The 12,059-nt window shown below is 29.1% G+C and overlaps 1 protein-coding gene across 3 annotated transcripts in view; it reads right to left on the reverse strand.

The window, feature by feature from the left end:
- LOC117177100 (ras-related protein Rab-23) overlaps positions 1 to 12,059 on the reverse strand; it is a 46,751-nt gene that overhangs the window by 15,002 nt on the left and 19,690 nt on the right. For all 3 annotated transcript variants that reach the window (XM_033367590.1, XM_033367588.1, XM_033367591.1), the window contains 3 exons: positions 11,868 to 11,989; positions 7,501 to 7,663; positions 1,113 to 1,192 (listed from right to left, as the gene is read on the reverse strand). In XM_033367590.1, the coding sequence (XP_033223481.1) occupies positions 1,113 to 1,192; positions 7,501 to 7,663; positions 11,868 to 11,950 (326 nt within the window). In that variant the 5' untranslated portion in view covers positions 11,951 to 11,989. The remainder of the gene's footprint in view (positions 1 to 1,112; positions 1,193 to 7,500; positions 7,664 to 11,867; positions 11,990 to 12,059) is intronic.

The raw sequence follows: 12,059 nt of genomic DNA on the forward strand, positions 1-12,059 counted from the left end.
CTATTTTTAATAAAATAATTACTTTTTTAACATGAAAAGACGAATTACAACAGAAACATAAATTCTAAATGAAAAATGTAACAGTTGAAATATCAAAGAAGGAAAAAAACGATTTTTCAACAAAAAAATATAATGGTTGATATTTTAATAAAGAAGGCGAAATTTCGACAAGAGATTAATTTATTTTAAAACCAACATACGTATTTTTTGATAACAAGATCAATTCTTGTCATAAAAAATACGAATTTTCCTACAAAAAAAGACAAATTTTGAACTGAAAAAGATAAATTTTTGACTAAACAGATGAATTTCGAACTAAAATGATGAACCCTGAAGTGCAATAATTAAATTTTCAGTTCAAATTTAATTTTCAGTAAAGAAAATGAATTTTAACAAAACAAGATTAATTTTAAGGTTAAATGAGAAATAAAAAAAAGAGATTTTTTAACAAAGCGGTTCAATCTTTAACCAAGTAAATCAATTTTCAACCAAGACAGATTTCAGTTGACTTTTGAACACGGCAATGTGAATTTGGAGGAAAAAATTGATTTTCTACCAAAATATTTGAATTTTCAATCAAAAGCGATGACTATAACGAGATTTTTTTTATTTTTAATCAAATTATAAATACGTTAACGAAAAATAGAATCACGGGGAGGAAGCGGATCAAAATAAAGAAATACAAGAAAAATAAATTTCTAACAAGAATATTATATCACAGTGGCAGCAAATGTCGTTTTCAAAATTCCCTAACTTTTCCTAATAAATTTTGATTTCCACTGACTATTAATATTTCTTCTTTATTCATAATGGGTCCCCTAAAGAATAACATGACTTCCATTCCTTACAATCTTTCCGCTAATATATGGGTATATTTTTTGAAATCTTATCCTTACTTTCAAATTTATTATTGTTAACGGAAATTCCCTGATGCTGGCAAGATTATTTTCGAAATCCCTGAATTTTCTTTGAGCAATAAAATTTCCCGACTTTTCCATGACTTCCAGGTTTTCCCTGATATATGGCCAACTTGAAATGAAACTTTATATAAGTGAAATAAGTATCACGAATTTGATATTTTTTATAAAAATTATAACAGATAAATAACTTACGGATCGATGACGCATTGATCGACGAGGTCCATCTTGTTCTGCACCAAGACAGTTGGAATTTCACCACACTCGTTTTCTACCTGCAAAAAAAATGAATTAATCATTAGGGGCTAAACTGGCTTTTTCATTAAGCTAACTGACCCACATTCTACTCTTTTGCTAGCGTACATTTTTTATAAATATGCATACCAAAGTAATAAGGCTCATCTGGTAATGCAAGAATACTCTCGTTTCTAAAAGCAGACAAGCAATTTTAATTCAAAAGTAACTTTATAAAGTTTGTTAAAAGTTATTTAGAGGTCTCTGAAATTTTATTACCAAAAGCTTTGAACTTGTAATACATTTTCAAATTCCAAATTTCCGAAATTCTGATTGAATTTTAATATGATCCAATAAACTTTTGAATTTAAATATTTTCCAAATTGAGATCATTAGTAACGCTTTCGAAATTGCGATTGTATTTTAATCTTATAGAAATCAATTTAAATTTAAATTTAAAATTTCCAAATCGGTATTATTAGATTAGTATTTTGATTTATTCCAAAATTCTGTAGAAAATTGCATATCCATAAAAACAATATCTTCTATGAAGAAGATATCCTGTAAGTTTTATGGGGGCTAAAACCATTTTTGTGAGAAGCATTGTTTTCATATAATCTAAGTATCGAATTTTTCTTGGAAATAACAAAAAATTTAAAAAATTAATATAAAAGTTTGCACATCTAGAAAAGTTCTAAAAACTGTTGCTTGCACTTTTGTGATTTATTGCATCGTTTACGAAAAAAATTCGAAAATTATACTTTCAGGATGAAAAATTCTCTCGCCCTCAAAAATGGTTTAGACCGTATAAAATTGATAGGATGACTTTCTAATATTAGCAGAAATAAAAAAATTGATTTCAAAATTTTTTAAATTTCTAACAAATATTAAAAAAATAAAATCGTACACACGAAGAAAAAGTTTTATTTTAAGAGAGTGGCTTGTTTTAAACAAAAAACAATTAAAATAATTAAATATTAAAAAATTTTAAATCTAATTTTATGCATTATTTTTAAAAAAAATACAGAAGTGAAAGAATATAATTCAAAACAAAACAATTGTCTAATTCAATAACTAAAAAGGTTAAAAAAGAAATAAAAAAAAACTAAAAAACTCAACTTTGTTGGAAGACTCCCGGTTTTTGTGCTCTTCACAATTATATAAATAAAAACATATTTTCAATCATTTAAAAAATGGAAAAAAAACTTTACACAAAATTAAAACGTAAGAAAATGAAGAAAAAAATTGAAGAAACTCCTGCTTTTCATAATATTCACAATTATACAAATAAAAAAATATTTTTTTAAGTCTCTTAAACAGAAAACTGAAAAAATAACTAATTTTTTTTTAATTGAAAAACGTTGTATAAAATCACGTGAAAAACTACCAAATTTTGGCAATGTCTTTTTAGAAGAGAAATTATTGACCAAAAATATTAAAAATTCTTAAATACGGCAAAAATGATCAAAATAATAAATAAAAAAGCGAAATTTTTCAGAACTAAAACGTTTTAACTACACCTTAGATCTTGGACATATATACGAAAAAGCTATAGAAGGAACAGAAGAAAAAAACGTCCCTGGTATATTCGATAAAATTTTGAAATTCGGAAAAGTTCGCTAAGCTAATTTATTACCTTATTTATTTTTGTATAATTAAATATTTGTTAAGTTTTTCTCCCAGATTTTCGCGACTCAAATGACATCGCGAAAAGTTGACAGTTTTCAGCACTATTATTTACAAAGTTTTTCAATTAATAAGATACATTTTTATTTATATAATTGCGAGTAATAAGAAAACCCGGATGCTTCAAATGTTTAAATTTTGCAGTTATTTATTTCTTCACGCAAATAATGCAAGATATCACAATAGAGCAAGAGACAATTTCGGTAGAACTTCTATGGATCTGAAAACTTTTATCTTCATTTTTGTTGTATTTTTCGTTGTTTGATGTTGGCAAAAATATACGTATGAGTTTTTTTTGTAAAACTGAGTTTTTATATTTTCAAGCAAATCATCACCCCACTTCGTCAATTTTGAATAATTTTCAAATTTTTCGATATATTTTGAAAGAAGCGAAGTAGGACAGGCAGCAGCTTCATCCTCAGCCAGAATCATCCTCATAGTCAAACCTCCTTCTCAAAAGTAGTAAAACGCAGTAAAAGCACGACTAAGCGAGAATCACGAATTATATTAGCCATCCAAGCACCAACCGCGCAAATCCATGCTTACAATATTCAAGATCTCGACGAGTAGAGAATCTTGACCTAGCACTGCCGTCAGTAGTTTCAAACGATGTAATTTTCATATTTTTTCTAGGAACATATACATAATTTAGTTTTGAAGCCTTACAATTAAAAATTCTTGAATTTTCAATATTTTCAAATAAAGACTGTTCAATATTTAATGTGTATTAGGAATGGTGTTCGACAATTTCGGATACAAAGTCGATCTTCTACAGTAAAAAAAAACACATCTATTGCAAAAAAAATTGTTCTATCCAAAAAAAAAAATGTATTGTACTATTATGTCATATATAAGTTTCAATGCATGCTAAAGCCCAAATGATTTTTAATTAATGTATTCAATGAAAAATTTAATGCAGATTATGACAAAAAATATGAATAATAAACTATTGAAATTGAAATACGAATTACAGTCTTTTAGGTCAAATTTTTTATATTGTCAATATTTCATGTATAAATTAATACAAATACACTTTGAGTTCATGTTTGCTCCGAAATCAATTCATTTAAACTTACAATTGGTTGAAATTTACTTTTTTATTTATTCTAAACTCTACAAAGAATTTGAAAACACTTATGCAATTAAAAGTGCCTCTTGAGTGATTTGCAGTCGTTTGTTTTAATTTTCTAGCCTAGGGTTGAAAATACAACTTTCGACCCCCTCAAGAGGCAAAAAAGATCGAATTTTCGATACGCGTATTGTGAAAGATTATTCCTATATTTATTCAGTGCTGTATTCAGAATTCAAACATTTTTATTTCAGCTATGCAATATATTTCTTTTAGCGTTTTCAAAATTTGATCAATTAATAATAATAACAAACAAAACTTGTGCCGCAAATCCCTATTTTAAAGATTTTGTCAATATCATTGGTTCGTTTTCAACGATATTTGTGGCCAAATCAAAGATAAGTATCGCTGTCTCAGCTGAAAATGATAGCGTCGATTTTTTTCGAAATTCTCACAATTTGTTACCTATGGAAAATATATTTCCTTATATAAAAAAGAGCATGGTAATTCAGGTGACTGCTATCTAATATAAGTAAACTATATTTAATAAGGCATGGCTGAAAATATTTGAAAAAATTACGCCCAAAACATTTTGTTCCGAATTGTTACATATGGTGGGTGGGGGAGGGGGTAAAACTCGAGAAAAATGTGACATAATTTAGGGATGACCCCTTAATAGTTTATTTTTCTTTAGCCTGTATTCTGTAAAAATAATGTAAACTATTAATTGCGAGTGTAAAATTGTACATAATTCCTTGAACTCGAAGAAATGAAGATTAAATAGCATGTATAGTGGGGAATCGACAGTGCTGTAAAATGTACAATCAACGCATTTCTTGTCGACACTTGAGTGCCTTGAATCTCTTCACTCTCTCCGACATTACAAGCTCTCTTATTGCTATCTGCCTTTTCAGACTGGTCTGGCAAAAACGTACGCTTTAACGAGTTTCCACACAAGGAACTTGGATTTCGCGACCGGGTTATGCGAAACTCGTTAGTCTAGCTTTTCATCAAGAAGTTCCCTATTCTCGACTCTCGATTCGACGATACGATCTTCGCCGATACAAATCCCGCACGATTTATCCTCGAGGGATGACGTGCGAAAATGCGGACAAGAAATACGAGTTTCTTCTTCAAGAAAGATACCTCTTCAATTCATATTCAAAGCTTCAAAATTTTAATTGTAAATTAAATCAGACTTTCAAGGCTTTCGAAATTGAAATATCTATACGCCCAAATTTGGAAGACGTTTAAAATTAACAAGCGGTCAAATAAAAGTACAGCCTGAATTGACCAGAAGTACAGATTTTGCAATGGTTGGAAAATTTAAATGACAGAAGCAATAGCAAATTTAAATAGCCTAAAATACAAAAAAAAATATTAAACTTGGCCTATATATTGAAATAAAATCGCAATTTGGAATTTTTCCAAAAGAAAATGAGATATTATTATATTATTATGTATTATATTATTATATAATTATGTTTTTTATTCAAAACTTTTACTCGGGTGAACCCGGTTATACATCATAATTTTTTTTTAAAGTTACGTTCGCTTCGCAACACTACTCCTGCCTAGTTTGCTGATCAATCTCTCTAGCGAACCCCCCCAAGTAAAGAGCTTCATAAAGTCTACTTGTACCATATCTGAAAAAAATACTTAAAGGGAAATTTGTATTTACGTATACGCACCCAAAAAATCGATTAGTGTCTGAGTTACGTTAATGTAAGTGTAGTCGTATTGTATAGTAGTTTATGGGTCATTTTGTTGTCAGATGGAGAAATATCTAATGAAGGGGAAAGGGTTAAAATTTTGATTTTATACAAAGACTTTCTATGGAACGATTGAAACCATTTTGAGTGAAATTAGAAATTTGACCTACACTTTAAAAAATAAAAAAATAATTTTTTATGTTCAGCCCATTTTTTTAGTGTTAAAATAAAAATTAGGATTCTCACTTTCAAAGTCGTGAAGGAGAAAATTTGATCCCAAATATTATTTTCTCAAAATTGATGTCTAATTCGAATATCGAAACATTCGAAACTAAAATTGTATGCAATATTTTTCTCGATAAACCTTAAACACACCCGTCATATTTGTCAATAATCATATTAATTACTTAAAAAGTGATCTAAATTAAAAAATAAAAGCGATCGAAATTGTAATTTGAAATGTTTTAAATTAAATGATATCCAAATTTGGGAGCCCTTAAATTCAAAATACAATCTTCATTTATTATTTAAATCACAAAATATTTACCTCAAAAGTGTTAAAAAAATGTTAGCGCATTAAGTTTAAAACAAATTAAAATTTGAATTTCTTTCTATTCAAATTAAAATACAATTTGCAAGTTTTCAAACATGAGTCAGTTAAATTAAATCATAAAAACTTTTAATTTCACTCGAAAGTAGTCTTTTCGCCATAATATTATTTTTGTAATATTAATAAAAAGTTCATAAATCTTGGTCTATATGTATTTAATTACTTTTTTTTAATTATGATAGGATACCGCAATGAATAATTTTATAATTTACACCTAAAATCGCGACCAAAGTGAGTTTACAGAAAATGAATTTTTTAGCTCTAGCAGAATCAGAATTATGATTTTTTTTTCTAAAGTGAAACAATATCTCAAATTATTATTATTGAATACACCTGAAAAGCACGTCTAGATCCAAAAATGTAAATTCTGCAAGAAATATGCACCTTCGAGCACTGTAGTATTATTTTCTAGAAAACAAAATTATTTTTGGGCTATTAAAATAATTATAACACTATTATAACATGATTATAACAAAGGCTTAAAAAATAAAGCTGAGGTATCGAAAACGTATAAAATATCCAAAAAGGCAACCATGACTTTGATTATGTTAGAAGAAACAGACTTTTCGAGGAAAATCAATTATTTTAATAAATGGAATTCACATAAATAATTAAAAATTACTTCAAAATATTTATCATTATTCCACTAGTCTAACAATAATAATTTTTTGCGATAAACCAGAATAAAGTGCTTAAAGATGTAGATTTCGTGCAAAATTTACATTTTTGGATTTAGGGGTACTTTTCGGGGCATCGTTTCTATAACCGTTTCTATAACGTTGAAAAGGAGTAGGGGTGTGAACTACATTACTTTGTGACTAATCACAAGGTTGTCTTCCCGTATTTTTGCCAATTTTTTGTGGCCTTCAATTTTTTTCGAAATGAAAGTTGCAGCGAATGTGACGGACTGCACTTTTGCCAATTTTTTCCGGACTACAAATTTTTCCGAATGAGAGATGTTCTATAACTTTCTCGTACCATTTTCACAAACCCACAGCAGTTATTTCAAAACTCCTGAATAGTTATTTATTCCCATATATTTTACATGGGAAATTTTTAGTGCTCAGCGGCACCTAGTACAAATTTCGACAAAAAATAGGCAATTTCTTTTTCCGGACATGGAAACAAATAATTGAAATGCCTTCCGAATTTTGTAAAGCCTTTCATTCAAGAGAAAATGAGAAAATTGAAATTCGTGAATAGTACCAAATCAGAAATGGGTAAACGTAAGCCTGTGATGAAAGTTGAAAGTATTGCGTTTCTGGAGCATACCTTTAACTTCCAGGATGGAATGGCATCGAAGGAATCTCTGTCTGTGGCTGAATAAGCCAACACACAAGCGTGAGCCCCTCGGTAATAGGCAGCAGTAATTGCATCGAATTCTTCTTGACCTGCAGTGTCCCAGAGCATCAATCGAACGTCCTCGCCATCAACCCTGATAAATAAATCCGACATTATAATTGTGATATACCTACAACTCTATAGTCTATACGATAAGAACTTGAATCACTCTTAAAATATTTTGCAAACCCTTCTTTCAACTCCAACTAATATGTATGGCCTCGAACTCACTTGGCAAATTCAAAATCGTTTCAAAAGGCACTATTAGCCGAGTAATCATGTAAAAATTTCCTCCATACATAGCAAGCCTTCGTAGGCACCATATTTGGCATCTATGTGAATAAAAAATCTTGCAAATTTAAACCTTAAAATTTCATTTTTTAGCAAAGTTATTGGTGGGGGCGGGGGTAAAAGATTTTCTCGTAAATGGCTGAGCCCATTTTGATAAACACAATACATGTTTCATCCGGTTTTCGAGAAAAACGAAATTTTTTATTTTCTTTTCCACTCTATAACTTAAAAAAATGCGATCTCAAGGTTAATGTTTTGGGAAATTTGATGAGATGTAGGCACCAACTTATTATCATTAATTTAGGTCCGATATGAGCGCAATTTTCTAATTGTTATTTTTAATTTCAAAAATCTGTGGATGATAATAAGCGAAAAACGCTTAACAAGATGACCATGTAAACGTTGCCAAAAAACAGCAAGTTTGTAAACTTATTTTTAAACATGATGCAACATTACAATTAGTTGGGGGGGGGGGGTGAAATAGACAACATAGGATATTTTTCAAACAAAACTGCAGGTGTGAATGTGAAACAAAACGTTACAGTTTCAAAAATTCAAATAAAATGTTTATATATTTGGTCAGAATTAACAACAACAAAATTTACACCGTTAAGGTTTTTTTTCATTTAGCCAAAAATAGGTTAAAAATGATGAAAGTTTTTTAACCCTTCGTCTTTCATGTCCATTAGGTTTTTTTCAATGCAATTATTAATATTAATTTATGGCAAAATTCACATCTATTCTCCTGAGCCTGTATAATAAATTGCGAGAAACTATTTTGTTATTGGCAACTTTATATTTTTTAAACAGTAATTATTCAAAATATGTTCTGAAAAAATGGAACATTACTATGCCATAAAAGAGTCGCCATGCGGACGAAAGGTTACCGTTTTATTGCGGAAAAATTGTTTCTTTAAATAAAACAGACTTTTCTTTGGCTGAGAGCCAATAATTTTTTTTTCCTGTCCTAGATGATTTTTTTGAAGTCCTTTGACATTTTCTGAAATTCTACAAAATTCTTTGAATATCCCTAACCCTAATTAGTCACACTTCAGTAGAATCGCATAATAGTCACACTAGAATTTACACCACTCATGGGTTCCAGAAATCTAAAAAAATGCTAGGTATTATTTAAGGATTGCCAAGGCTGATCTTTCAGTTTTGCAACCGAAATTATTTTTTAAAACATCCTAAATTCTTTAAAATGCTTTGAAATTCTCTCAAATCCCATAAAGATTAATAAAGTTCATTACAATCTCTTGAAAATCTTTTAAAATATAAAAAAAACTTGAATTCTCCTGGAATCCTTTACGACAATCTATGGAAAAATTTCAAATTTTCTTTAAATCCCTTGAAATCTATACAAATATTCAATACCTTCTGAAATCTTAAGAAATAATTTGAAATTGCTTGGAAATTTTGAAAACTCATTACATTACTAGGAATCTTTTAAAATATTGTGAAATCCCTAAAAATCTGTTAGGATTTCGTACAACATTTTGAAATATTTAGTACTTTTTAAAATTCCTTAAAAACGTTTAACTCTTCGAAATCCTCCGAGACCCCATCAAATCTTTAGAAATTACTTAAAATCTCTTAAAATTGCATTCATTTACTCATTTGAATTTACTCATTACGTTTACTCCCTGCAGTTCTATAGACATTCTTTAAAACTCCCTAAAAAATGCTTGGAAATAAAATATACCATTATTTCAATCTTCAAAGTCCTTGGAAATCCTATAAAATCACGTAGGCCTGGTAAAATCTCTACAAATTCCTGAAAAGCTTTATAATCCCTTGAATTATCTTGAAATTTTTAATATTTCTTAACATTTATTTAAAAAAATTTTTAATATTAAATCCTCTGACATCAGATAAACCTGCATGGAATCTTTTAAAATCTTTGAAATCCACTAAAATCCCTTGGAATTCTCAAATAGTGGCTTAAATCAGAGGTCTGTATTCCTCTTTCAAATTAATTAGATTTAAAAAAAAATAAACAAAACTTTTACTAGTTTCTAAAATACATTTTTAATTTAAAAAGAGAGATATTCAAAATTCTACAAATTACAATTTAAAATTTTGGTACTTTTTAGCTGTAAGCTACTGTGTATGTTTTAGAAAATCTAAAATAGATTTACGTATAAATTTGAAGACCAAATGCATATTATTTTTTATCTTATATCGCATATGCTCTACACCCGAATTTTCTTTTAGCCGCTCGCGGTTTAGCAATTACTAGAACTGCTCGCCCACGCAGTCTCTCAGCTCAAGGGGCGAGAGGCGCTTATTGTGACCTGCCTCGGAAGGGTCGCAATACATGGGTACTCAGTCGAGTATAATGCACAATATTATGCATTCCAGTTGATAACGGTTCAGGCGGCCCTGTATATTTATGTTTTTATTATCCCTATTCAGCAACAAGGCTACCTGCAGGAAACCCCTGATACTGTGGCTAAACCGAGAGACGATTGTATTTGAATTATATTCTAATTTCTCAAAATTTACCTTTTAATTAAAAATCTTTTTCGTGCTTGAAAGTAATTTACTTCTTGTATAATTTATTCTAAACAATTCGAAATGAAACAATATGCATAACTTGTTTAGAACCTCCATTACGATATTTAGATAAAACAGTGATCAATAAAAACTGTTGGAAAAATTTAGAACAATCACCGTAAAAATTAACCTTGAGATTTAAACGAATTAAATAGTTTCAAATAAAAAGCTCATGATTGATTTATCACAAGTTCCAAATTAGCTCAAGGAAATCGAATTTTTCGCAATAAAAAAAGCTCATAAATAGAAAAAAGCATCGTCCGCAAAACGGTATCACGATAATAATCTATTTGAGGAATGCAGGTATGTAGAATACACACAAAGGCACTTGAATCATTGCCCAGCGCAGGGTTTTACGATTTTTGCTCCATTTTGCGTCAAATAAACTTTTTCTGCCCGCAATATAGCTCTTTGACTCATAAATCATCGGGATTACTAGTTTTCTTGAACTTCAGAAGGAGAAACAAAAAATTAAACGGTAAACTAGAAGAACATTATAATTATCGTGAGGGTAATAGGGTTGTTTCCAAAGTCAGACATCATTTTTCCAATAAATGAATCTTATAGTATATAATTCTAATTATAAAAACGCACATAAAATATTTTTTACATATTGTTTACTACTTTTAATTTAATGTTAAAATATGAATTTTCTATCAAGACATCGATTGGAGGGCCCCTTTGTCGTCAAAGGGGTCGGATTTTCCACCAATCACAGCTCACGTGTCAGTGATTCTCAAATATCTTTTTCTGTGCCGATGTTTACTTTTGATTATGTGCACATCGAAAATTCAAGTCGCAAAATATTGTTTAAAAAACATTATAAACATTGGAAAAACATTTAAGACTAAAACCTTTGTATAAAGAATTCATTTAAAAAGTGCTTAAATGTAATCATTTTTACTGAAACAATTCGTAAATATGTACGACTTTGAAATGTGTTAATAATTGCACTTACTGTTTTCCTTCAACAGGATACCAAATATTACAGCAGGGTAAGTTTTTTGTCACATAATCCTTAACAAATAAAGATATCAAATCAAAATAGACAAAATTGGCAGCAGGCCGTGGCTTAACGTGACACAAATTTGAATAATTGTTTTACCGCCTTCAATTTTTAATAATTTTTTTCTGCTGAACGACACAAAAGACAAAAAAAATTATAACGCATCTTCGATTCAAATTAAAATTATATATTGAAAAATTATTTTATCTGAAATCACGAAACAACCCTATGGGATAGGCAGTTACTTTTCTTGATAAATCGTTCACATAATATTGTGTTTGTTTAATGTTTATAAATGAGAAAGAAGGGAAATTGGAATTTATACTATCTTATATTATTTTTACATGTACACTGTTTTAAATATTTATAAAAATCTGAATAATAAAATAATGGAAGACTCGAATTAACAATTGAAAATAAAAAAAAAATTGTTATGACTTACTCTATCTCTCGTTCGAGAAAGTCGACTCCTATTGTTTTTTTGTAGTCCCTCGTGTAAGTTCCTTTACAAAATCTTTGGATCATGGAAGATTTCCCCACAGCACCATTTCCCACTATTACCACCTAGAAAAAATAAATTTTGATTAGCTGACCAAAAGTCAAAACAATTAATCCTCAGGGTATCGCGGGGGGG

This window comes from Belonocnema kinseyi, chromosome 7 (genome assembly GCF_010883055.1).
Source record: "Belonocnema kinseyi isolate 2016_QV_RU_SX_M_011 chromosome 7, B_treatae_v1, whole genome shotgun sequence".
In the NCBI taxonomy this organism is placed as follows: Eukaryota; Metazoa; Arthropoda; class Insecta; order Hymenoptera; family Cynipidae; genus Belonocnema; species Belonocnema kinseyi.